General features: G+C 41.5%; 2 protein-coding genes across 6 annotated transcripts; one reads left to right on the top strand and one right to left on the bottom strand.

The window, feature by feature from the left end:
- Positions 1-5,221: 5,221 nt before the first annotated feature.
- On the bottom strand, positions 5,222-12,578 carry FBXO45 (F-box protein 45). The gene is made up of 3 exons (XM_020786392.3): positions 12,232-12,578; positions 10,113-10,469; positions 5,222-6,258 (listed from the first exon to the last, which is right to left on the bottom strand). Exons 1-3 carry the CDS (start codon positions 12,514-12,516, stop codon positions 6,073-6,075), a joined length of 828 nt encoding a protein of 275 aa, XP_020642051.3. The 5' UTR covers positions 12,517-12,578; the 3' UTR covers positions 5,222-6,072.
- Positions 12,579-12,645: 67 nt separating this feature from the next.
- Positions 12,646-19,732, top strand: WDR53 (WD repeat domain 53). Of its 5 annotated transcripts, none has more exons than XM_020786369.3 (3): positions 12,646-12,751; positions 15,078-15,573; positions 18,837-19,732. In XM_020786369.3, the coding sequence occupies exons 2-3, from the start codon at positions 15,094-15,096 to the stop codon at positions 19,407-19,409; spliced, it is 1,053 nt and encodes a 350-aa protein (XP_020642028.3). In that variant the 5' UTR covers positions 12,646-12,751; positions 15,078-15,093; the 3' UTR covers positions 19,410-19,732. The 5 variants fall into 5 exon arrangements, with proteins under 5 accessions (XP_020642028.3, XP_020642032.2, XP_020642027.3 ...); XM_020786368.3 differs by lacking the exon at positions 12,646-12,751 and adding an exon at positions 12,908-13,033; XM_020786370.3 differs by lacking the exon at positions 12,646-12,751 and adding an exon at positions 13,004-13,367.
- Positions 19,733-27,206: the final 7,474 nt, after the last annotated feature.

Below are 27,206 nucleotides of genomic sequence, written 5' to 3'. Positions count from 1 at the left end.
CATACTGGAAGCAAATGCACATTCATACAACAGGCAACACAGATTGTTAAGATTTTGGTTAAGCATGAAGCTGTCAGCCTGAGGTTCCCAAAAACAATTTCTCCATCCTGAAAGATGCCTCAAGCCACTCATAGCTCTTTGCCACTTACATTTTTATTGTATTGTATCATTTATAGGCTGCCTTTCTCCTGGTGAGGGGACCCAAGCAGCTCAGTGTTAAAACTAGTAACACTAAAAACATAATGTATTACAGATTAAAAAAACAATTAGACTGCAATAATAGTTAAAATCCATTAATTAATTAAAACATTAGAAATTCCAAAACCAACTTAGAAAGACCAAAACAAAACAAAACAAAACAAAACAACTAGCAGCCAGAGACTCCGGGGGCAACTAAACTGGAAATCCAAATTGAAGCAATTCAGCTTTGCTGTGTAAGCAGTCAGTGCTCACAAAAGGGCTGCAGATTGATTTGGAAGTTGGTCAGACAGGATGTAATTTGATTTACATTCCAGACCATAACCCCCCTACTTTTCTTCCTTCGTCTGGTTCCACCTCTGCTGATCCTTCCATCCTCTAATCCCACCTCTGCTATCTGACAGGGAACTGGTGGGGACATAAATATGGGAAATAATAAAATAACAATGATCTGGCAATGAGGTGATATAGGGTGATCTAGCATTAATCTCATATATGTAAGAATTAAAAACAAAAAAGGATGATTGGGGGAAGAGGAAAGAATGTGTGCGGGGGGGGGAGGTGTTCCTCTGATCCTGAACTTCATGCCCCAACTGCCTACACCACCAAAACACCACCTACTGACACCTCCCTCCCCTCATCTTTACAAGCATGTAACACAATCAACCACAGGAAAATATCCATGAAGGTTGTTCTGGCTTGAAAAAGTTGAAGCACCTCAGCAGAAGAGGAAAAAAACTATTTGGGAGCAAAAAGGGCTGAATTCACCTGTTTCATCAGTGGAACAAATTCCTCAGTATTTCAACATTAGTTGCAGCTTCAGTCATAGTCTGTTATAGTCTTCTAGTTCTAACTACTCCAAAGTATTTCTCTTGACTCTTCCTCATCTCCTTACATGGTTCATAAAAAATACTCTGTGGTGGATACTTGATTCCAAAAACAAGGAAGAGCTTCCTAGGTATTACCTTGTCCCCCATCATTAGCTCCCCTGAAATGTCAGCTGATCCTTTTAGTAAGCTAAGTTAGCATCTAACACAATGTATCAGTGGGTACACTATGAAAAAATAATGGAAGGAATATATCATAGACAGTCCTTATAAAAATTGCTTTTAGCAGTCCAATCAAATAGTTCTGTCTCTTGTACTGAATGTAAAGAGGTACGGCACAAACAATCTGGATAATTTTTGGACTTTTCTGCCCCCTCACTGCAAGCTCTGCAATCCTCTGATAAAGGGCTGTCTCTCTTTTACTTTGGAAAAGATCCCCAATATTGACCAAGAGTGAGATCCAGACCCACAGCAAGAGTTACCACCATGACTCAAGAAGTAATGATCTGAGACAGAGTCATCCTACATGAAGTGTGTGTTCTGCAATGAGGTGGATGCCACAATGTCTGGTACAGTGATAGTTTACATATGCTTAAGCCAGCTTACTGAAATGGTACATAAAGTGCTCCCTGTGATTTCAATATTTTTCTTCCTTAGTGCTCCCCAAAGTCACCAGCAAATTGCTAAACCAGCTGCTGATTACAATCAGAGCAATGTTTACTGAGTGTTAGATGTTGATTGAAAGATAAATGTTAATGTGCACTGAAGGATGAGTCCTTTAATTATTGGTCTCTTCTCCAGCAGCTGTCTTTTGTTATTTAGCCAGCCTTTGCAAGTCTGTTATTTCCACAGCCAGTCGCTTTTAAACAATGTCTGTGGTTTCCAAAGTTAGTTTAAAATTATTCCACAATGTATTCAATGTATTCTATAATCAAATGTATTCTATATTTTGTTTGATTCTTTCAGTTGTCCACATATAAAATATTTTTATCAAATGTAGCAGAAAAATCAATCAACTCCTTTTCACTTCAGTTCACGTCTTCTTTGGAGGTGTGGCTCTGTACCTGTTGGCTGACTAGAAAAACGGTCCCCTACTCTACGAAAGGTGCCTACTTGTGCTCTAAAGGCAGGGGCAGATAAGCACTTTAGCTGGTTATTCTATGTAGCAGAAACTATGCTAGAACCACTACAACAGACCATTTTACTCCATTCACACACACAGCTACAAAACATTATATGCAATAGTCTTCTGTTTTAGCAATTTATTTCATATTTTTACAGATTGCAGTTGGTTTCCAGGTAATAAGTTATAAGACAGTTATATACATAAATTTGTCCCCTGTGCCCAAAAGAGTTATGCACCAATATGCCATATGAATGGGAAAAGAAGGCAAGGCATACCATATCTGTGGGATATTGTAAAACCTAACAGAACTCTTTCATATATTTCTCTGGATTAGCCCTCTCAACTTGAAATACATAAATAAATGTAGAGGCTAATCTAGTCAGTGCTGTGCAGGAAGAATGAATTAATCTAACAGAATTATTTCCTTTTTCCCACAGTTATATCATAAGATCTCACTGTAGTGATTTTTATAGCATAGTTATTTATGTTTCCTTCAAAAATCCAACCTTTCCCAATACAATCACTACTTTTAGTAGTGTGCATTGAAAGGTATTCATCTACTTTTTTAAAATTTCACTTTAAGAACAGACCATGATAGGATTTGCCCTGCTGAGTTACTCACATTACACATAAAACAAATATTTTTGAAATATCAGTTCACACATGCAGGCCCCAAATGCACGTTTATGGTCTCTGAGTGTGGAGGAAAACAGAATGGAAGAACAATAGTCAAGCCCAAACAGTAAGGAACATGCATATACAGGACTCTCCCAATGAAGCCACTCCCATCTTTTCAGCAAACAGGGAAGAGACTCCTTTTTTGTCTAACCTGATGCTATCACCACTACCATTCCTGCCAGAAGAACAGTGCTAGCAGGTAGGTGACTCACAATCCAAAACCAGTCATCAGCCATTAATTCCTTCTACATTTATTATAAGGAGGCAGTAGCATTGTTTTGGAAGGAAGATTAAAGCTAGATGTGCTAATGTACCAAGAGAGTAGGACAGATGGCAAGCAGGCTAAGCCTACAACATATATGGGCAACATGCAGTCCACAGGTACACACGGGTCTTTTAAAATCCTTGCTGTCAAGGTTCCATCACTGAAAAAATCCCAGTGAGTCCATTATGAAACAAAAATGCATGGGGAATGTGCAGCTTGATTTCTGGCAGAATTACACCCTTAATGGGTTGTTAGAAGCAAGATTTGGGTGGGAAACAAGATGCATTCCCCCAAAACACTATGTCTCCTAGCAGACTCAATTTTTTTGCAGCAAAAATGTCAGCTATAGCAGGTTTGCAGCAGCAGTGAAAGAACATGACCCCCAATGGTTTCTTGGTGCATCCTCCAACCCTAGGAGCTTGCCCATTCTGGCCTTCCACAAGGTCATACTGTTGGGAAGATCACAACATAACCACTGTGGATACTATTCACTGAGGATCAATGGCACTATCAAAGAACTACCATTTTAAAGCTTTCATGCAGCGACAAAGCACTCTCCAGCTAGAAGCTGAAAGCCTATTGTTACAAATACAGTCTCATTTAGCAGTACCTCGAGACCTCAGTCAGCTTTCCATGGTGTAAACAAAAATGAAAATACCTAAGAGAATTGATCTCTTTTGCACACTTAAGAGAGGGGGCTATCAGATGCCTGCAATACTGCATAATTCACATTATGTAGTAAACAACATCAACAGTATCTCCTTTCACCCTCAAAGGCAACAATCCTTTGCATATTTAGCTGAGAATAAACCCCAGTAAATGGGATTTACTTTTTAAAAACATGCACAGAATTGCACTGGAAGTGTTTCATCACTTACCCTCAAATAAATATGTAAGGTAGAACAAAATAAAATTTTAGTACCAAGACCTAGCCTTTGGACTTACAAGATTAAGACGTACAAGCTGTGCAGAAGATGGGTGGCAGAAAAATGGGGGAAAGCAGTTGCCTCATCTTCTTCAAGTGTTTCATTTGTACAAAAATAATCATCCGCATTCTTACATTGCAATAAGCCAGTGCTTGCCAAACTTTGGTAACCCAGGTGTACTTGGGACCACAACTCCCAGAAACCCCAGCCAGCACAAGTAGTTGTTAAGACTTCTGCAAGTTGCAATTCAAGAGCACCTGGGTTATCCAACGTTAAGAACCACTGCAGTAGGTCGTAACTGTAAACAATTCAGGCTTATTGTGAATAAGCCAGCATGGTGGGGCACAGTTCTTTGCTTTGCCTCCCTACAGGAAGTTAGATGAATTAAATGTAGACCTTCCACTGATGTTTGTTTATTGTACTTGTGAACCAGTAACTCTGGCTTGTTTCTTCCACAAGACAGACACAAGACAATACCAACTCATGACATAATATTTTAGCTTCTCAGGACAGAAAAAGGCCAAAGTTCATTATCTGCAAGTAAACAATAAATAAATGTGTAGTTTGTTTAGCTTCTCCTTCTAGAGCAGAGGTCAACCCCCGGTCTGCGGCCGCAGCCGGACCTGACTGTGGAGTCAGACCTCCCATCCCCACTGCACACACTCCCTTCCCCACAACTGCTTTGCGCACGCATGCTAGCGCTGGCATGAGCGCTCCCGCACCCCTTCATGCATGTGCCCGAGCGAAGGGGTGGGCAGGTGCCCACGCAGGCGTGCAGGCGCCCCTGTGCATACGCGAAGGGGTAGGGGAGCGCTCACGCTAGCACTGGTGGTGCACACATGTTCCCCAACCACTTTGTGCATGTGCCTCACGCAGGGGGTGCCCCGCCTTCCTCAAAGGCTCAACTGGTCCACAGTCCCAAAAAGATTGGGGACCACTGTTCTAGAGGGAGCATTCAGACAGCATACATAGCTGCTCATAAACAACAAGCCAGAGTCTTCTCTTTGATCTCTGGCTTATCATGAAACACATTACCTTTGTAGGAAGCCTTCTCAGCCTCTGTAACAGATTTTAATATATTTAAAGAATATCTTCATGACTGAAATTTTAGTGTGAGCAGTTTGAGTCATATTTAAATTTCAACATATTCAAGCTAATACTTTAAATATTTTTTTTATTAAATTTTTAAACTGCAGCCAATTGGGAAGCAATTAGGAATCCTAATTTTTAAAAATGCTCACATTAGAAATAGGCTTCGTCCTTACACACAAGAATGCACACGCTGTTCTATTACATTTTATCATTTAACAATAGGTATATATAGCTCCATTTGCCGCAAGAGATGTTGTAAAACAAAATACGTGCATTTGTATACATGTTTCCAGTCCCAACAAAAGCTGGCAACTGCCATGTAGTGTGTGATTTATTTATTTCAAAATTTACATTTCACTTAAAAGCAACCTTTAGTTTTGTTCTAGTTCTTAAAGCCTTCTGTATAAACAGTTTTTAAAATACACTTCAGTGGAGCTGCACAATGGTTAAATCTAGAGAAGTGTGGTCCAGAGGCCATACTTCTTAAGTACATTTAAAATATATTAAATAAAACCCAACCAGTTACCTTTGGTAAAACACACTGAATCAAAGGCCGGATGGGAGCAAATAGTTTAAAAATTGAAAATTTTTCCACAATACGCACTACTCACAAGTTTCAGGAAACATCCTCAACCATATCGATTAAACATTTCCTTAAATATGTATAGGATTCCACATTGCCACCTTTGCAATAAAGTTTTATCCAACATGCATGCAGTTAACTGCTTATCCAACCAACTGCAGCCCCCTGAGGCTTTTTCTGGTCCAGCAGAAAGAAGGAAATGTCAATGCACTCTGTTTCATACAGCTGGTCTTCTAGATCGCACATTTTAGTCTTCCTAGATGTTTCTCTGACATGGAGTCAAACATTTCACCCATGTTTTCCTATTAACCAACATGCAGGTTCCTCCATACTGTCATCTTGATTTTCATGTCCCATAAAAAAACAAAACAAGAGTATCATCCATCCAAAGGTTTTCCCAGGTAAACTAACGTCACCTCAGTGTTACCATAAACAGCAGACACTGCTGGATAAAGACATGTCTTTGGCAGTCCTCGGAATGCAACTCCTAGGAACTCATAGCCTCGTTCAAAAGCTAACGTTTTGTCTTCCATATCCAAGATGACACGAATCCTCTCACCTATCTGTAAACAAAAGTAGAAAGGGTTGAGGAAAAAATGGAAAAGGACAAAAGGAGAAAAATACATACTAAATTAAGATACAGATAAGCCCCATGAAGAGGTCTTCTATTAGCCTTTCTGCAAGCAGAAAGTCAACTGTAAAATAAAGATACAACCATTTCAATTTTACACAAAGGGGAAGGGCAGAGCTTGGTCACAGTGAAGCCAGCAGCTGCCGGGAACAGCTCCTGGGAAATCTGGAACCGCCCAGTCTAGGGTCACTCTAGAAATGGGGGGACTAAAGGGGAGACCAGGAAAGGTCTCTCTGAAGTAGTTGGTGGGCTCCAGAAGGTAGAAGATTGGGCAGCAACCTGATCTTCCTTCCCTCTGAAAATTCACCCGAGCACAGATCAGAGACGGGAAGCCATTTTCTGGCAGAATCGCTGTGAGTAACCACCCCCATTCCCTGAGGAGAGGAGAACAAAATATGGCTGAAAATATACAATAACAAAGTAAGTCTTTGATTTATGAATAACCTCATTAATATGCAAAAGAGTGAAAATATTTGACCGAAAGAAGAGAAAGGAGCGTCGAGTCGTGCTTGCCAGCCTACTTCTTCAAAGCGAAACTGACTCTTAAACAGCAAGCTCTTAAACAGCAGGCTGGCTCAAGGTCATACAGAAGCAGTGAGATGGAAAACGTTTGTGTTTCTGGAAAAAATCCCAGAGAAAATACTACTGAACAGGCTTTAAGGGACTGAAATCTTGTGAATGCTGTTTAGTATGGATCTTTCTCCCTGGATTGTGTGGGACTCTGAAAATAAAATCTTGCTCTTGGGGAAGGAGGAATAAGCTTTTGGAAATAAAACAGACTGTGAATCATCAGTGTGACGACACAATCAGCTAGATTGAAGAGCTAGGGAAACCAGGACTGGAGTCTGACAAATGGGGCTTTGATAACAGAAGCTTGCTCGGTTTTAGAAAGAGGAATAAATCTTTGGGCAAGAAAACAGACAGTGAAATATCAGCAAGATGAACCTAACCAAATAGACTGGGGAGCTAGGAAAACCAGGACTGGAGTTTGGATGGATTACAACAATTTCTATTGGAGAGACTGGCTCCCTGTGTTCACTGTTTAGTTTTGACTTTTCTTGGTTGGACTATGTGGATTCTGATAATACTGCCACGGTTGTAATTCAAATTGTTGGGCTAAAAGTTGAGCTATATATCATAATATCTGGGCAAGAAGGGGAGGACATACTCAGGGGAGGTATATGATTATGGGTTTGGTTTGTTGATAAAATAGTGGAAACTAAAAAATATTATTTATATAAACCATACAAACTGGAAAGATGGAAATGGCCTCCGAAACTTTTAAATATCAACCGTTGGGAATTTTGCCAGATAAAGAATGGCAGGTTACCATGCAAATGACAATAATGACAGGATTTCAACAGGTAAATGAGCGCCTCAACCAGGTGGAAGATCTGATGAAAGAGAAACCATTAGATGTTAAACAAGAGTTAAAGGAAACTGTACTAACTCCAGAACTGTTTTTATTGAATGTGATGCCATGTAACATAGATGAGATTAATAGTTATCCTGTGAGCTATTTAGCTACAATAGTCAGAAAAGGTGATGTTAAAAATCAGGTTACTGTCCTGGATTCAACCCTATATACCAAAAACTGAAAGAAAACAGAGTCATGGAAACAAGTGAAGTGCACTGAGAAAATATGGGAAGTGATAGAAATGGATACTTTTTCAGGCATGTTGAAGGTATGTCCAAGACAGAAGGAAATTGAAAGAGGGGATGCATTTTACAGTTGGTCTCGGTTTCCTGATAGTGTTGGAATAACTTAGATTTAAACTAAAACATAAATGTAAGCTGATAGTTAGAGGGTACTCAAACAGTTAAAAAAGTAGAAAGTTGATTTTTTATTGAAAAATGAATAGATTGGAGGCTTGTATACTTAATATGAATAGATTGGATGATTGTATATTCTGTGCTCTCCTGTCCTTGAAACCCTTTTCCCATTCTTTCCACTTCCTTTTACCTTTTGTATTCCCTACCCTATTCCTAGTAGTTTACAAAGAAAATATTTTTTAAAAAAATTTTACACAAAGGGCTTCAATCATTGGAGTACCTTAACCACACATGGACTTCAGCCTTATTTGGAAGTAAGATCTACTGGAAGCAGATACAGCCAAGTCAGTCTGTTTCAGAATGTATAACCAAACAACACCACCACAAATATTGTGGCACATTTAAGGGTAAGAGATTTACTTGAGTTAGAATTTTTCTGGATTACAATTCACAAAAGCACCTGCTGAAATAAAACTGTCAGTCTTCAAAGTGTCATAGTGCCTTTGCTTTGGTTATATGTGCTGAACACAAAGGCTTGGGAGATGGGGATTCAATCCCACACTTGGCTATGAATTTATTGGGTTGGCCATAGTCACTGAGTCTAAGTTTTAAGGATAAAATGTGGAAGAACCACCTGCGTTGTCTTAAATAGATGGGAAAAGAGGCAGAGTATAAAACAGATAAATAGGCTATGCTTGGTCATAATCTCTGGACTAGACAAGCCTTTATTCTGATCCAGCATTACTCTTAGATTCTTAAAATGATATCCAAGTGCTATAAGAGTGGTTGTTTGAATGAAGAAAAGAATGAATCCCGTATATTAGGACATTTGTATGTTAATGATTGACTCATTGTTTGTAGAATAAAAGTATACAACTAAAATATTTGATAGCCCTTTAGTATAAAGTTAAAGGCCAAGTACAGTGGTGCCTCACATAGCGATCACTCCATTTTACGATGAAATCGCTTTGCGATGGACTTTTTGCCATCGCAAGAGCGATCACTTTGCGATGGCCCCTATGGGGAAAATTCACTTTGCGATGATCACGGGGAAGCGCTTCCCCGCGATCATCCCAAAGGCCCCGCCAATCAGCTGTGCTGCGAGGGGTGGAGAGAGCGAGAGCCGAAGCACAGCTGATCGGCGGGGTTTGCGATGATCGCGGGGAAGCCATCATCGCAAACCCCCGCCGATCAACTGTGTTTCGGCTCTCTTGATCTCCCCTCGCAGCTCCAGCCTCGGCAGGGAGACTGAGGTGCCTCAGTCTCCCTGCCGAGGCTGTCAGTCTCCCTGCTGAGGCTGGAGCTGCGAGGGGTGGAGAGAGAGCAAAAGCCAAAGCACAGCTGATCGGTGGGGCCTTTGGGATGATCGCGGGGAAGCGCTCCCCCGCGATCATCCCAAAGGCCCCATTTTCGCACAGCTGATCAGCAGTTCCAAAATGGCCACCCCCTGTGTTGCCTCACTTTAGAGGCACCGAAAATGGCCGCCCCTATGGAAGATTTTCGCATAAGTTAAGTTTTTAAGCCCATAGGAACGCAGTAAACGTGTTTTGATGCATTTCTATTGGCTTTATTAAATCACTTAGCGATGAAATCACTTAGCGACATTTTTTCCTGCAGATTAACCTCGCTAAGCAAGGCACCACTGTAAAACATAGATGTTTATTCAGGCCTTCCCTCCAGTCAATACTTGATTCTCTCTTATCATTTCTCTTTATTTTTACTCTATTTTCTTGGTTTCCACATTTCATTTGTAGATTTATGTAATTATGTGTTTTTATTAAGTGTTTGTATTATATTGGAAGCCGCTCAGAGTGGCCGCATAGACCAGATGGGCGGGATACAAATCAAATCAAATCAACAAATAAATAAATAAATAAATAAATAAATTTCCAGGTAAATGTGCATCAAATTTTGCTCAGAACAAAGCATATCACAACCTGCTAGGAAAAACATTACTGAAGACACAACGCATCAGAGATCCAGCAAAGCTTTGAGGGCACAAGTTTCACTCACTTGATATTTTGGGGCATTGTTACATTGAGGAAAGCTGCCATTGACTTCACCATTATGTAGTAAGTTATTGTCCACCAAATTCCAGCCCCAGCTCTGATCATCGCTGCCCAAGAGTGCCACATAGCCCTGACACTGCATGGGTGCTCGTTTTGTAGCAATTCCAATTACTGCCACTGTACCAAGAGGACCTTCCCACCAGACTTCCCAGGCATGGCGACCTTCGCTAAAGCCAATCTTGGTTCTTGCGCCATCTGTACTCTGAGCAATGGGATTCCGGTGCAGAGTAAATCCATTCTTCTTAATATAGACATTTCTAGAACAATCATTGGTGCTGAAAGCATGCTGAAAGGCACGTACCTGAAAGAGAGTTTTTTTTTAAGAAAATAATTTTAGTTAATTTTGTCTTTACACTTCACATTTTAAGATTTTAATTATGTGAATTCTAATAAATGTTAACTCTCATTAGTTGATCCTTTAAATCTGAAAACTATTTGTTTACTTTTCATGCTATTTGAACATGACTTTTTTTGAAGGAGGGAGCAGCAGAACTACAAATGAAACTAAGACCTAAAAGCTAAGCATTTCAAGTACAAAGTAGAAAGCTGAACCATAGAGTTCATAGTGAGATAAGAAGTTAGGCACTAACTACTCACACAACAAAAAGGACACAACTAAAACAACTGTTCAGATGTTCCTTGCTAATAACAACAACCTACTTAGCACCCACAGCATGCACAAATTGCCATCAATAGTGTAACAGATGTGGATAATATTTCTTAAAGCATGCTTCAAAGTCATGTAATTATGAAAAACAACAAGCTAACTCAAACAACAACAACAAGCACCAGACCTATGCACTAACTAGCTCTTATTAGGAGATACAGTGCATATATCCAAATCTATGCTTTATTTTATGCGTGGCCTTCTTCTGTAAAGGAAAACCAAACAAAAAATAAAAGATCACCACAAATCAATGACATCAACCTTCACCACCTGCACAGTTGGAGTATACCTGCCACAGAGTTCTCCCAAAGTCTTTCCGAAACACAGCACACAGGGAAATCAAGCAAGATAAAGCATCTACACAGCAATTCTATTCCAGTTTTACTGGCTGACCGCAACTCTGCCTGAGATGAAATACTAATGAATGTGACATTCATTATAATGGTGTCTCACTGATAAGTATCATTTGATCTTCTTTATTCAAAGACTCTTTGCCATGCTCTGCAGCATTTAAAAATGCTCTGAATGGTTGGAAAATCAATTAATAAATTACACAATTCTTGTCAGCTTTACAATAAACAGCACCACAATGCCAAGAAAAAACCAATAAGCAAGAAAACTGAAGCACTGATTCTCAAAGTTGCAACATTCTTACAGTAGCCATCAGCAATGGAAACAGTTCAGAAGGAGAATGTAAAAACAACGTGGTCTTTCAGCAGCATGAATCTAAGTGGAATGGCCCTACTTTACTTCTTCTGCTGCAGTCCGATGATGTGGCTGCTCCCATTTAGCAAAACATCTGGCTAAGTTTAACACCACAACAGTGTAAAAAATAACTGGAGCGCAACTAGCAGTAGTGCATATCCACAGTGTGTTCCAAAAGATGCCATGAACACTTCATGAACCAAATAGGGGGCATCCCGCAATTTTCTTTCCACACCACTAGAATGCACTCATTCATAGGGTCATCATACCGGCGGAGGCAACATGGAAGCAAATACAGGTAACAACAGTATGCATGCTGTGCTTCACCTGAGCTACAGAGCATGCCCAGAATTTGTTTTAAGAATCACACATTTGAATAAAACCAAAGTAATAAGCAGACAGCGGTCTGAGATATATGAAGACGTCTAATCCTATCTCCCCACATCCCGATTTAAGGGGCATGCATCCTGACGCGACTTCTAATCAGCGAAGAACATCGGCCCCTCCGACTCAGGGTTGGGGATGGGGATCCCCAGCGGACTAAAACACAGGACACTTCGAGTGGGGCAGGGAGGCCTCTTCTTGCACCCACGGTTTCCTCATCCACCTGCTCGTACACTAAAAGAGAGAGAGAGAGAGAGAGAGAGGAGCGCGTGCACCGAGCGTCCCCCTCCGGGGGGGGCAGTCTGACCTTGCCCTTGTAGGTGGGCACATTGCAGAGGATGTCGGTGCGCAGGGCCTCCTCAGCCAGGCTACGAGCGGCCAGGCTGCGCCACACCTCGCTGTTCTCATCGCCGTGCAGGACGCGGTACCACATCTTGCACACCAGCGCGCAGCTCTTCAACTCCCGCAGATCTAGGTAAGAAAAGACGAATTCCAGCACCCGTCCGGGAAGCCGCAAGCCGCCCGCCGCGGCCGCGGCAGCAGCGCCCGAGGAGCTCGGCCTGCCGCCGGCCGCCGCCGCCGCCGCCGCCATCGCCTCAGGCGACCCGCCGCCAACAACCCTCTGGCCCTCCCTTTCTCAGGCGGCCGCCCCGGCCCAGGCGAAGGCGCGAGCCTCCCCCCCGCGCCGACCAACGGACCAATCCGGGCCCGTGAGGCAGGAAGAAGCCGGACGCTCCACGTCCTCCACACCCCTTGCCGGCAAAGGAGGGCGGAAGTGGCAGCTTGTGCCTGTTCGGCTTCGGTTCGGGTTCAGGAGACCTTAGAAGGTGCTGTTTCTCCCTTTAATTCTATCATTTCGGTTGAGGCGAAAAGCATATAAATTCTCTTCCCTGTCTCTGAGTCTACGGAACTGTTTAATTATTCCAACGTTTGTGTTTTGTATGGATCTAGGCCTTGAAAGTCGGGTAGCCATATTGGGTAAGGGCAAAGTTACTACGGGGAGGGGCGGAAGAACGCGTCAGTCAATAAATAGTAGAGCGCGACGGCGACGTAACTTGTCTTCGCCGGAAGAGAAGAATACTGTGGTGGAGAAACTGGGATAGTGTGAGGTAAATAGGGGTTTGAGACCTTTCCTGAGAGTGGCGTGGCGGCGTGTCTTAACAAGCTCTTGGCTTACTCTTTAGTAATTAGGCAGTAAGCCGTGTAGGAAGTTGTAGACTTCTATTTGAACGTGTTTGGAGTTGAGCAGACTTTTGTTGTTCGATTCCTTTTAGCTTTTAGGAAGTATCTATCACTTTCCATTTCCAGTTTAACGTAGTTATTTATGATTATTGAGCAAACCTGAAGAAAGAGCACACCACGAGTACTGTACTTTTAGATGGGAAGCTAAGATTTGTCATCTTTTGTCCACTTTTTGTGATGCCTGGTTGATATAATTAACTGGTAGGCCTTTTTTAGGAGTTGTTTTTACCATTTCACCTTTGTGTTTTTAGGACTGATTTTTTGTGATCCCTCCTGAAGTTCTGGTTTGCCTGTCATAGTTAAGCAGTATGTTTTAATGGCTTTCAATGCTTTTTATCTTCCACTTGATTATGTTTTCTTGGAAGTTCAATTCATTGTAGTGTTTGTGTATAATGAAGGGAAGATTCATTAAGGCTTCCTCTTACTTGATATTAGAAAATAATTTTTAAGGCTAGAGCCCTAAGAACTGCCATCTGAGAACATAGCTTGAAAATACTGCTTTTTGGGTGAAAACTGAGAGTTTTAGGGAGTTATAGTCCAAAAAATATATTTCCAAGTTTTTCGCAGGAGTTGGTCCCATTAGGCTTGCTGGAATGTGTGGAGTTTATTTTAAATTACTCTGTTCCAGTTTTGGGTTGACAGGAGCAATAGTTACAAATCTCGTATTTCCATATTGTAAAATCAATGTTTCTGTTTTTAAAAACCTTCCTCCCACCAGGAGATATTGGCACTGGGACATTTTAAGAGGATGTTCATAACTGATTCTCTTTCATTTAACCCAAAGTTAGAAAGTCTGCACAGAAGTGGACATAGTACTCCAGAAAAGATCTGCTAAGCATGAATAAGCTACTAAAAACATAATGTGATTTGCATGTGCAATTGAATATAATGCATCTAAAACAAGAGTCTAGCCACATGTATTGTTGTGGGCAACATGAATGCGCTGTTAGAAATCAGCTGAGGTAGTAACTGATTACTGTGTATATTGTCATTTAATGATGTAAACCACCTTGGGTCCTTTTAAAGGAGAAAGGTGGGATAAAAATATTTAATAAATAAATAAATTCTATTTCTCCTCAGCACATTTATTGACTGTACAGAGAGAATATAAATCATAGTCACTTAGTCAATTTTACTTACAGTGTACCTAGGCAATTCACCTGGTATTGTATCCATTTATTATATTATTTCATGAAACTATTATTTTAGAAACTTGGAATATTCCACCACCTTTGCTGTCTGCCTTTTATGTGTTCTTAGTAGGAACAAATAAAATAGAAGCACAAATTAAAAATTTTATCCAATATGTTTCACAGATCTGTTTAAAACAGAAGAGCAAATTATAATTACAATAACTGAAAACCTTATGATATCTTATGTTAATAGACACACTTGATTTATGTAAATATATGTAATAAAACAGGCATACCATAAGCATGTATGGTCACACTGAAAATACTAGTAAATTAATAAAAAAATATGCATTGTCACATTGCACAATATCCATTTTAGATATAGTTTATATTTGCACAATGCAAACATATATAATCACACTGGAAATCCCAAGTGTATATGCCAAATACATGTAGAGCTCTGTCTCCCTCTTTTTTAAGAAAATGCATAATGCAGAAGTCGTACAACCTCAAAACATTAAATTGGATACCAGACTTGGTGGGACATGTAAGGAATAAGCAATAATAATTATACAAACCTTGTAGGGATTGTATCTCATTACAGAAGAAAGTGAATATTTTTTTAAAACATTAGAGTGTGAAGATTTTGTTAAAATACTTATTGGATCGTGAGCATTTTCTAAAAACATTTAGAATAATGTTTTGGTGGTAAATTTGATACCTACTTTCTTGTAAATTACATTGCTCATCAAACAAAGTGTTTGGGTTTTTTTTTCAGTATCCTAAGAAATATTATGGCTGAGAAGTGGGCCAGTGGACACTCCTCTTCAATATTATGTTTGAATGTAAGCAAAGATGGCCTCCTAGCTTCAGGAGCAGAAGGAGGGGAACTCACCATCTGGAGCAATGAAGGGAACCCATTAGAACATACAAAACTTAAGAAAGCAGATGATGTTACAAGTATTGTGTTCTCCCCCACCTGTCCCAGAAGGCTCTATGCTTCTCATGGTGAGACTGTTAGCCTGCTGGATACCAGGAATCTCAAAGAGCCAGTTGAATTTTTCCATGTAAACGAAGAAGAAATTAATTGCCTTTCAATAAACGAGACAGAAAATTTCTTAGCTGCGGCTGATGATTCTGGAGCAATAAAGATAATTGACCTGAAAAACAAGAAGTTAAGCCGGTGCTTAAGACGACATTCAAATATTTGTGCATCTGCTGTGTTCCGTCCGCAGAGACCTCAAAGTCTTCTTTCATGTGGTCTGGATATGAAGGTGATCAGCAGCTGAAAGACATTTGCTGTATATCTCATACTAGCCAGATGTGTACACAAAGATATTAGATATGTTTTCTTCTTCTCTCCCATTTTAGGTTGCTTTTTCTGGGGATCCCATGTATTACTAGATATAAACATATATACAGTATTTGATTTTCGGAAAATCAGACATTAAAAAAAGGGTAGGATGACTGTCAGTTAAGTTAAACTAGCAGGCAGTAGAAAAAGTAACAGCTCTTGCAGAGTTGGCTACATTGGAGCCTCAGTGTCACTTATGTAGTCAAAATCAAATACTGTACTGAAGTAATTTAATGTAGGATCTAGAGTTGGGGCATGTTAACATTAGTTTTTGAGGACATGAAAAATAATTTTTGCCTCACTCCACTGAGTACTCATCATTCTAAATACAGTAGTGTCTAGGGGTACGGTTTTTATACTTCACTTAACCTTGGTGATTCTTCTGTTACCTATCCAGTGTGGCAGTCTTGAATGCCTGCTCTGTATTCTTTCACTTAATTTGTGTGAGAAATATTTTAAATTCAATAAAATATTTAAGCTTTCAGGCCATGTATTTAGTAAATTTGAATGTTAGAATATACAGTATGAGGCCGAAGCTCAAGTCAGCCATAATATGCTAACCTCCAGATTGTGACTTAGAAATTGGGAATGTGCTGCATGTACTGTATTTAAATTTCCTGTGCATAGATTCCTGCTTCCCTTCCAGTGCTCAAGTCACGTTTGGGAAATCAAGAATATGGTGTTAACATTGAGCCAGAAAGTTTTGAATTACATGAGCAATTTTAATTGCTTATTTTAGGAAGACATTATTGTTACCATTAGCATGCTTTTACTATAAAACAAAGGAATACATAAAGAAAAGCTGTTTTTAGAGAGAGAGAGATACTTCCAAGAACAGAGGTGAGTATTCTGTTGGGTATTTACATACAGACAACTAACGTCAATCATGTGACTGATTGCACCATTGATTTTGTAATCAGGAATGTACCAGTATCTTGCAAAACACTGCATTCACTTGTGCATGATTGTGTGCAAGAAAATCACTAATACTGGCCTGAAAATAAAATATTAGGAGATAAAAGAGTGAGAGACTATGAATTCCAAATGAGAGGTGCTTATATTAAAAATCCTATTACCGTTATCATTGCTATCATCTAAAAATAGGACATTAACTGTCCTACTTAAAACGTGTAAATTTGATTTGTGGTATGCAGAGTTAATATTTGTTCTCTGTGGTAGTCCTTATAGTTTTAAGCAAAGGGGTAACATTTCCTCATCTTTGTTTACTATAAATAATATGTAACATATAGTTCTGCAAGATGTCTGAAGAATAGTGACTAAATTTTCATAGTTGGTATCATTGTGCCAGATGTCTGAAATGAAGTGAGAGCAATAATATCAAATATATGTTGTAGTCAATAGTGATTTTTCCCCTCATTGATGAAGCACAAAGGATCATCACTTCTGAGAGCTTCCTTGGGAAATGGGACTGCCTAAAAGGAAGTGTTAAATGTTGTAAAGAGTGTTACAAAGGTGACATCCATTTAATGTTCTTTAATAGAGTTTAGCTGCCTTTCTGAGATGGGTTTTGGATGTACTGTACTGTTTTACAGTGATTCTGATCCTTCCTGGATGGCCAAAGTCAGAAGGTGATGTTGAAAGAATCATGTTTGATACCTGACCATTGGTCTGTGGTGTCCCTCAGGGCACAGTCCTGTCCCCTGTGTTATTTAGTATCTACATGAAACTGTGGGAAGAGGTGGCTCAACATTATCTTTCCTTTCTATCTGATTCTAAGAAAGTTGTTCTTTGCCTACACTAGTGTCTATTGTCAGTGATGGACTGAATGAAGGCTAACAAGCTGAAACTTAAACCAGACAAGACAGAGGTGCTCCTGGTTAACCAAAAGGCAAATCAGGGGATAGGGATTCAGCCTTTGCTGGATGGGGTTACGTTCCCCCTAAAAATGCAAGTTTGTAGCTTGGGTACACTCCTGGGCCAAGGTTCCCTCTAAAGCAGGGGCCCCCAACCCCTGGTCCGCAGCCCAGTGCTGGTCCGTGGGCTTCCTTGAACTGGAACATGGACATGGATCTCTGGCACCCCACACGGCTGCACGGTGGATGTGTCACACTCGTGGGTGGGCGTGTCACGCTCACGGGTGGGGATGTCATGCATGAGCATGACACACCCCTCTGCAAAGCATGACACGCCTACCTGCAAGTGCGACACGCCCACCGTGCAGCTGTGTGGGGTGCCAGAGATCCATGTCCGCAATCTGAAAAAGGTTGGGAACTGCTGCTCTACGGTATGTGCACTTCTCTGTGCAGGGCTGCTCCTCCTCTGTGCACCCACATAAAGTGGTTCCAGTTGTGATGGAATCCCATGCAGGGGGGCAGAGGCGCACTTGCAAGGGTGGAGCAAGGCTGAAAATTATAGGGAATTTTGTTCTTGACTCAACTCTGATCTTGGATGCACAAGTTTCAGTGGTGGTCAGAAGTGCAATTAAAGCTGGTGTAGCTGCACTCGTTCCTTCAGATGCCCGATATAGCCATAGTTACATGCCTTAGTTACTTACATCACACTTGGATTCTTGCAACACACTGTCCATGGGGCTGCCTTTGTAAAGTGTTCAGAAACTTCAGCTGGTACAAAATGAAGCTTATAACTTATAACAGCAGCTTCAGTGACTGCCAGTATATTTCTGGGCCCAATTCAAAGTGCTGGTTATTACCTATGAAGCCCTATATAGCTTGAGTTCAGGCTATTTGAAGGATCGTATCACCCCATATGAGCCTTCTCGCTTTTAACTTCTTCTGGGGAGGCCCTTTTCTTATTTTTCCACCACCTTCCCAAGCTCACTTGGTGAGGACATGAGAGGAGGCCTCAGTAGTTGCTCCCAGGCTTTCAAATGCACTGCCTGGAGAAGCAAGGTTGGCCCCCTCCCTCTTGTCCTTCCATCATCAGGCAAAGACATTCTTCAGGCAGACTTTTAAGCAATAAGTGTTGCAAGAATGCTTTGTTCATTAAACTTAGAGATGTTTAAATTGTTTTTGATCTTGGTTTTGACCTTGATAAATGTTGTAACTTTTTTTAAAATGGTATTCATATGGTATTTTAAAACTATTGTTGAATAGTTTTAGCTATTGTGAGCTGGCTTGGGTCCCCTATGGGGAGGAAGGCAGCATCTAATTAAGATACATAGAATATTTGTTATTGCTAATTTTTCATTGTTCTTGTCTGAAGGTTATGATGTGGACTTTGCAGAAAGCTCGCCCAGTTTGGATTGTGAACCTACAAGAGGATGACACAGACGAGCAGTCAAGTGATCAGCTATTTAACCCACCTCTGGCCCATTCCCTGTCTGTTTCTGCTTGTGGAAATGTCTTTGGCTGTGGAGCTGAAGATGGTAAAATCAGAATCTTCAGGGTAACAGGTGCTAAGTTTGAACAGGAGATGGTGTTTAAGGGTCATTCCTTAGGAGTCTCACAGATTTTCTTTTTGCCTGAACCCTATTGCTTCATTACTGGAGGGAATGATGGCAGAGTCATGTTATGGGATGTCTGCAATGAAATGGAAAAACTGAAGAGTCCAGTCAAGTCCACCAATAGAAGGAAAATTAGGATGCCCAGCACCAAAAAAGTTGATAAAATGAATGCAGAGCTTACAAATGAATGTGCACTCTTTTCACCAAAAGTAACCATTGATCATGGAGAGAAAGTCAACTGGATTTTATGTACAGAGATTAAAGGATCAAGGAAAGTACTGGTTGCTGATCAGTCTAGCAACATATCCAGCTATCCTATTTTTGAACTATAGACATATATTGGAAAATAACTTGTGTCCTTGTTATGTGGGCTGTTTAACACCCCCCACACACACATTGTTCTTTTTTGGAAGTACCATTTTCAGCAAATTAAATGAACTCTAGATGTTCTCTCTATATATATCTGAACATATTTATTTTGGTATTGATAAAGCTAATTCATTATATAGGTAACAGGCTATTTTAAGCTGAACCTGGTATAATCGTATCGAGGCTTGAAATAAAAACTGTCAGTTGTAAATGTGTGTAAATATATAAAAAACTCTGATTTGTATTTTAAAAACAGGAAAAAATAAAAATGGTCTATCTTAGTGCATGTTCTTGTAAGATCTATTGGTGTCAAAAGACTCATTTTCAAAATATGCCTGTATTAAGCTGTAAGAGTAGGGGCCGCCTATGGTTTTCAAAGCTTTAGGCAGAACGTTCTCTGTCCCTGTCTGCCAACCCCAGTAAAGATTGAAAGACTGAGCAGAAGGGAGACTACACAGCAGTCTGCAGCAGGTAGAGTTCATGGTGACTAGCCCAGTACTGGCAAGACATGCATTGGGTGACACAACTGCACCCACAACTTAGTGGATTTCTTCTTCTGTGCTGTGAAATCCTGTTTCTTATAGAAAACAAATGTTGTGATATTTAGTTGCTTGTTGTTGTTTAATCAAGTCGTGTACAACTCTTCGTGACCCCATGGATCAGAACATGCCAGGCCTTCCTGTCTTCCACTGCCTCCCGGAGTTTGGTCAAATTCGTGTTGGTAGCTTCAATGACACTGTCCAACTATCTCGTCCTCTGTAGTCCCCTTCTCCTTCCTTCACACTTTCCCAACATCAGGGTCTTTTCCAAGGAGTCTTCTCTTCTCATGAGATGGCCAAAGTATTGGAGCCTCAGCTTCAGGATCTGTCCTTCCAGTGAGCACTCAGGATTGGTTTCCTTCAGAATGGATAGGTTTGTTCTCTTTGCAGTCCAGGGGACTCTCAAGAGTCTTCTCTAGCACCCCAGTTCAAAAGCATCAATTCTTCAGTGGTCAGCCTTCTTTATGGTCCAGCACTCGCTTCTATACATCGCTACTGGAAAAACCATAGCTTTGACTATGCGGACCTTTGTTGGCAAGGTGATGTCTCTGCTTTTTACGATGCTGTCTAGATTTGTCATTGCTTTCCTCCCTAGAAGCAGATGTCTTTTAATTTCATTGCTGCTGTCACCATCTCTTGTGATCATGGAGCCCAAGAAAGTAAAATCTGTCACTGTCTCTATATATTCCCCTTCTGTTTGCCAGGAGGTGATGGGACCAGTGGCCATGATCTTAGTTTTTTTGATGTTTAGCTTCAGACCATTTTTGGTGCTCCCCTCTTTCACCCTCATTAAGAGGTTCTTTAATTCCTCCTCACTTTCTGCCATCAGAGTGGTATTATCTGTATATCGGAGGTTGTTATTTCTTCCGGCAATCTTAATTTTGGCTTGAGATTCATCCAGTCCTGCCTTTGGCTTGATGTATTCTGCATACAAATTAAATAAGCAGGGAGGCAATATACGGTCTTGCTGTACTCCTTTCCCAATATAACTAACCACTGCTGGCTTGGTGCACACTCGAGCATCCCAGTTTAAAATTATTGACAGTAGTGACTGTTACATACAGCACTGATGTTACCTGTCTGTCATGGGTTTGGAGGGAAAGTTCCATCCTATGGGGAGTGGAAGGCGGGACATCAGGAGGAGGGGCTGTACTGTATATATATGTGAAGCCTGTGTGGTGAAGTGGAGACGCTGGGATGTGACGAAGCAGCAGCTGGGAAGAAGAAGCTGGTGTGGGAGTCTGTGTGTCAGACAGGGTACTACTGTGTGTCAGAGTACCAACCTGATAGGTTCAGGTGTCTGAATGGTTAGCCAGAACTGATAGGTTCAGGGTCTGTGCTTCAAGTTAAGTGTTCTGTGTGAACCAAACAGTATGCATGTATGAATGAGACTAAGCCACGTTACTATATCTTATTCACCTGATCGTTTTATTTTTCCCTGTGTGTATTTAAATAAACCTTATTCTTTTATTTGTTGAAAATCCATCCCTGGTCTGTGTGACTTCTTGTAGGGAATGGTTGGTGGCAGCTTAGTTAACGTGTGGCATATCCCAGTAGGTCTGGGTTTGTCACATTGATTGGTGTCCAGCGTGTGGGATACGACTGGTCCAGTTGTCCAGCGGTCCAGCAAAGCCTTGGCAAGTGTGCCCAGAGCAAGGGGGGTCTAGTCAGGGACAATCTGAGGCGCGTAGGTAATCTTCTAGGTGTACCTCACGGGGAGGTGCGCTAGTAGAAGAACGTGCCAACTGGGGAGACTAGATTAGGGTGCTCTGAGGCAGCCTGTTTTTGGCGGGAAAAAAGCTGAGGCAAAACTGTAAAGTAACAGTGATCTAGCCTGCCTGCTGAGAGGCCCAGCAGAGGGGGGTGGACTCCGGCTGGCTACAGTTGCAGATAGTGCTGAAGGACAGCAGCAATCTATAGGGAAAGCTGGTTCTGAGGCAAAAGAAAAAAAAAAAGTGGTCGCTTTATTTTGAGGCTTGACTTTTTAAAGCAGCTTGTTCTGGGGGGGGATTATGCCCTTGACTCGAAGACAAATGGCAGAAATGGGTGAAGTGAAAGACCCCCAGGTAGACCAAGGTTCTGAGGATGAATTGGGCTCAGTGCAGGGTGACAGCACGGGAGAACAGACCTTAGAACTCAGAAAAATGCTCCTAGCCCAACAGCATGAATTTAGAATGAGACAATTGGATAGGGAGGCCAGAGAAAGAGCTGAAATCAGTCAGGCAGAGGCAGATGCCAAGAAAAGGGGAATGGCCATGAGGATAGAAGAGATGGAACTGGAACACAGAGTTAGAATGGCACAATTAAAATTAACATTCCTAAATAAGAAAAATAACAACTTATCAGTTGAAGAAATTGCGGAAAGAGAAAAGTATGAGGCTCAGGCCAGACAAAGTGAGCAAGATCTTGAAAAATATAATCAGCAAAAAGACATTAAATTAAAAGAAATCAGAGATAAGACTGAAGAAAAAGTAAAAGAGATAAAAGCTAGGGCTGAGGAAGAAATTTTACAGATCAGGGCTGAGTTTGAGGCTAAGCAAAAGGAGCTGGATTTGAGAATAAAAGAGAAGAAATTGCAGCTAGACAAGAAACCAAAAGAAGGCACACAGGTTAAGGCACAACATCAAAATCTGAAGTCTTCTGAAGAAAACATGAGGGAAACATGGGACCCTAAGTACTCTCAGGGACCAGGGAAAAGCCAGCAAGGGGGAGGGGCCCATGGTGAAGGGAAGCCCTCAGACATGAAACCAAGACCTCAGATTTTGGAGGGAAAACCAAAACAAGATGAGAGAGAATCAAAATACACCAGAAAATGTTATTTCTGTCAGGGAAAGGGCCATCTAATCTCAGAGTGTGAGAAATTAAAGCAGCTAAAAGGAATTGTGCCTCAGGATTCGAGTGGGACCAAGCCAAAAAGCTGTGTTCTGTGTCCAGAAAGAGCAAGGCTCATTGTCACTGAGGGAGCCTGTTGCCATGGCTACTCAATCTGGAACAGCTACATCTGCTGATCAGGCTGAGGAAAATGGTCCTCTTGTAGAGGTCAGGCGCTGCCTGCTGGTGAGAACAGATTCTCAGTTGTTTGAGACAGCAGGGGTGGACGTAGGAATACTTGACCGTCAGTATCGGGGGCTGCGGGACACTTGTTCTCAGGTGACCCTGTGCCATCCAGATATTATTCCTAGGGAATATCTAATCCCAAATGAGAGCATGAAGGTGGCAGGGATTGAGGGGCAGGTGATCTCTCTGCCAGTAGCGGAGGTACCGGTGAACTTTCAAGGCTGGAGGGGAGTTTGGCGGCTAACGATTTCATCGACTCTGCCAGCAGCCGTGCTCGTGGGAAATGACCTGGCTGAACATGTGAAACGGGTGCTAGTGATTACACGCTCACAAGCCACCACGGGGACAGTTCAGGGGGGTAATGATGAGCCCGAGACGGAAGCAGAGGGGAGTTCAGAAGCTGTGGTGGAAACTTTAACCACAGACAGCAGATTTGGACAAGAGCAAAAGGCAGACGCCACTCTCCAAAAGTGTTTTGAACAGGTGACTGACGCCCAGCTAACACCTGAAACCCCAGTGAGATTTCTGGAGAAAAAGGGGATTTTATATAGAGAGACCCTGAGGACTACCTCAAAAGGGGGAGATGGGATCAGAAGTCAGCTGGTGGTACCTGAAAAGTATCGCCCCATGATCTTACAAAGGGGGCACTCTGACATGTTTGCTGCGCACTTAGGGGTGAACAAAACACAGCAGAGAATCACACAGAATTTCTACTGGCCTGACATAGGGAAGCAGATCAGGGAGTTCTGTAAACAATGTGATGTGTGTCAAAGGCAGGGGAATAGCCGCGACAGGACCAAAGCAAAGTTGTGCCCTTTGCCTGTGATTGACACTCCGTTCAAATGCATAGGGGTGGATATTGTGGGACCTTTGCCCAAGGCCACAAAGAGGGGGAACAGGTTCATTCTCACCATTGTGGACCATGCCACGAGGTACCCTGAAGCCATACCCTTGACTAACATTGAAACTAACACAGTGGCAGATGCCTTGGTGGGGTATATGTCCAGGATGGGATTTGCCTCAGAAATAATCACAGATTTGGGCGCATCGTTCACATCAAAGCTCATGAAACGCTTATGGCAAATCTGTGGAATTAAGCACAAGGAAACCACTGCCTATCATCCTGAAAGTAATGGGTTAACTGAGAAGTTCAATGGGACTCTAATGCGCATGATTAGGGCTTACTTGGCAGAGAATCCAAACAATTGGGACCAGAAGCTGCAATCCCTTTTGTTTGCTTATCGATCAGTGCCACAAGCCAGTACCGGGTTCAGTCCGTTTGAACTTTTATTTGGGAGAAGGGTGAAAGGGCCCCTTGATTTGATCAAACAAAATTGGGAGCAGATCACCCAGGATGACCCACAAGATGTTGTGACATATATAGACTCTTTAAGGAAAGACCTAAAGAGGAACCTAGAGCTAGCAGCAGAGACCCTGCAAGCTCAAAAGGTCAGAAAGAAAGCTTGGGATGACCAGAAAGCCGGGGAGAGGCACTTTGACCCAGGGGAGGAAGTGCTGTGGCCTGGGCCCTGCAGAGAGAGCAAACTGCAGCTGGGTAGCCCAGAAATAAAATACTTGGGTCACATGGTAGGGGGAGGAGTGATAAAACCCCTAGAGGCCAAAATAGAAGCAGTTCGTGATTGGCCTAGACCCAACACCAAGAAAAAAGTCAAATCATTTCTTGGGTTGGTGGGCTACTACAGAAAGTTCATCCCGAGGTTTAGCGAGATTGCGGCTCCGCTGACCGATCTGACGAGGAAGAAGGCTGATGACCGCATCCCGTGGACCAGCGACTGTGAGGAGGCGTTCCAGAGGTTGAAGGAGGCGCTCGTCCAGTATCCAGTGCTGTGTGCTCCAGACTTCGACCGGGAGTTCATCATATACACCGATGCGTCTAACAGCGGGGTAGGAGCAGTTCTTTGCCAGGAGGATGAGAATGGTGACCAGCATCCAGTGTCCTACCTGAGTAGGAAACTCCAAAAAGGTGAGAGACATTTGGCAACCATGGAGAAGGAGTGTTTGGCCATAGTCTACGCGATCCAGAAGGCCAAGCCCTACATCTGGGGAAGACATTTTGTTCTGTGCACTGACCATTCACCACTGCAATGGTTAAAGACAATGAAAACCCACAATAGCAAACTTATGAGGTGGGCTTTAAACCTACAGGACTATGACTTTGAAGTGAAGGTGGTTAGAGGGTCAGTGAACTGTGTTGCTGACGCCTTGTCAAGAAGACCTGAAGAATGAAGACGGCGAAAGAACATGGACTATGTATATATATTGATGACAAAAGGTTAAATGTACCTATTTTTTGAATTTGGTTTGTAAGAATAAAGGTAAATTGATGTAATGTATATGGTAAATGGTTAAATGCCTAATTGATATGGTTAACTTAGAATGTAAGTATAAGTAAGTATGATATTGTAAGTATAACTGTTTTTGTGTGTTTTATCCAGGTTGTTTTTTTGGGAAAAAGCACCTTAGCTTTCCCCCTACAAAACAACTTATAAAGAGGGGAGGTGTTACATACAGCACTGATGTTACCTGTCTGTCATGGGTTTGGAGGGAAAGTTCCATCCTATGGGGAGTGGAAGGCGGGACATCAGGAGGAGGGGCTGTACTGTATATATATGTGAAGCCTGTGTGGTGAAGTGGAGACGCTGGGATGTGACGAAGCAGCAGCTGGGAAGAAGAAGCTGGTGTGGGAGTCTGTGTGTCAGACAGGGTACTACTGTGTGTCAGAGTACCAACCTGATAGGTTCAGGTGTCTGAATGGTTAGCCAGAACTGATAGGTTCAGGGTCTGTGCTTCAAGTTAAGTGTTCTGTGTGAACCAAACAGTATGCATGTATGAATGAGACTAAGCCACGTTACTATATCTTATTCACCTGATCGTTTTATTTTTCCCTGTGTGTATTTAAATAAACCTTATTCTTTTATTTGTTGAAAATCCATCCCTGGTCTGTGTGACTTCTTGTAGGGAATGGTTGGTGGCAGCTTAGTTAACGTGTGGCATATCCCAGTAGGTCTGGGTTTGTCACAGTGACTAATTGTTATGCCACTTGCCTTCTGCATGCATAACAAAGAAGCAGGATTTCAGCTAATGGAAGTCTCATAGACCTTGGCATAAATACAGCTTAAGATATCTGATAGACAGTGATAAACTACAGTAGTTTTCAGTTTCCCTGAGAATTCAGCAGCCAAAATCCTGTTACTGCTGCAGTACTTTCCATCTTGTCTACTCTGTGGATTAGGGGCTGAATAAATGGCTGAACTGCATCACTGAATCCTATAGCAAAAGCTGCCAGGGTGTTTCAAAATGTTTTTTCATTTTTGAAGCTATGTAGTCAGCATGAGTCAAACAGCTGATTCGTCAACCTCCTGCTTTTTTACCTAGCATGTATTTCCACTCAGTTTTGTGTATTGAAAGATACATGCCCTAGTTCATATTATGTGAAGGTAGGTATGTTCTTAGCTCATATCAGAAAGAGCCAGTAAAGAATCTAGTTCCCCTCATTTTTTTCAATATTCTCTACCTTTTGAAAAGTGGATAGATCTTGCTCAGAGTAGCTTAGGAGTAAAACATTTATAAAGAACCCATGTTATCCTATGGAAACACAGAATATGTGAACAAATCAGGTTACAAATCATACTTGATTTGTTCTCCTAAAATACATGATAACAAAGTCCTAAAAGCTAACTGGGAAAATATTAGTGATAAGAAAAGCTTTATGATGAGGTTAAAAATCCTACAGGGATGAATTTGGGTGAGACTTTGAGCAAATTGCCAGATAATTTGGGACTTCACTACAGAGATGCCATGATTTATCTGCTCTCTGAATGAACATGCCTACCTCTACATCTTGAGCCCTGCAGATTCCAATATTTTGGTATCTACTCTTGATCTTAGAATACTGTACAAAGATACAGTATATGAAATTCAGATTTTGGTATCATAGTTACATATGAAGGATATATGTACTTATGAATAGTTGTTTTTATCTTTAAGATAGCTGTTTCTCTTACCCATATTGCTAATTTATGGGGCAGGGAATAGGACAGCTATTTATTCACTTGTGTATTTTTGAACTCAGTATCCTTTGTATAATGCTATAAATGAGCATTAGGTACATTATTAGTATTGAGTACATTATACAAAAGCATA

Source organism: Pogona vitticeps, chromosome 3 (genome assembly GCF_051106095.1).
Source record: "Pogona vitticeps strain Pit_001003342236 chromosome 3, PviZW2.1, whole genome shotgun sequence".
Taxonomy (NCBI): Eukaryota; Metazoa; Chordata; class Lepidosauria; order Squamata; family Agamidae; genus Pogona; species Pogona vitticeps.
Note: the sequence above shows the minus strand (reverse complement) of the source record. Positions and strands in the feature narration are given on the sequence as shown.

What these genes read in the sequence shown, in the direction of transcription:
- FBXO45 (XM_020786392.3), bottom strand. Translation starts at nt 12,516, where the DNA reads ATGGCGGCGGCGGCGGCGGCGGCCGGCGGCAGGCCGAGCTCCTCGGGC. An exon ending in TGCCCACCTACAAGGGCAAG is followed by an intron (nt 10,470 to 12,231) that starts GTCAGACTGCCC and finishes ACTCTCTTTCAG; the next exon opens with GTACGTGCCTTTCAGCATGC. An exon ending in ACAATGCCCCAAAATATCAA is followed by an intron (nt 6,259 to 10,112) that starts GTGAGTGAAACT and finishes TTTTGTTTACAG; the next exon opens with ATAGGTGAGAGGATTCGTGT.
- WDR53 (XM_020786369.3), top strand. Translation starts at nt 15,094, where the DNA reads ATGGCTGAGAAGTGGGCCAGTGGACACTCCTCTTCAATATTATGTTTG. An exon ending in CATGTGGTCTGGATATGAAG is followed by an intron (nt 15,574 to 18,836) that starts GTGATCAGCAGC and finishes TCTTGTCTGAAG; the next exon opens with GTTATGATGTGGACTTTGCA.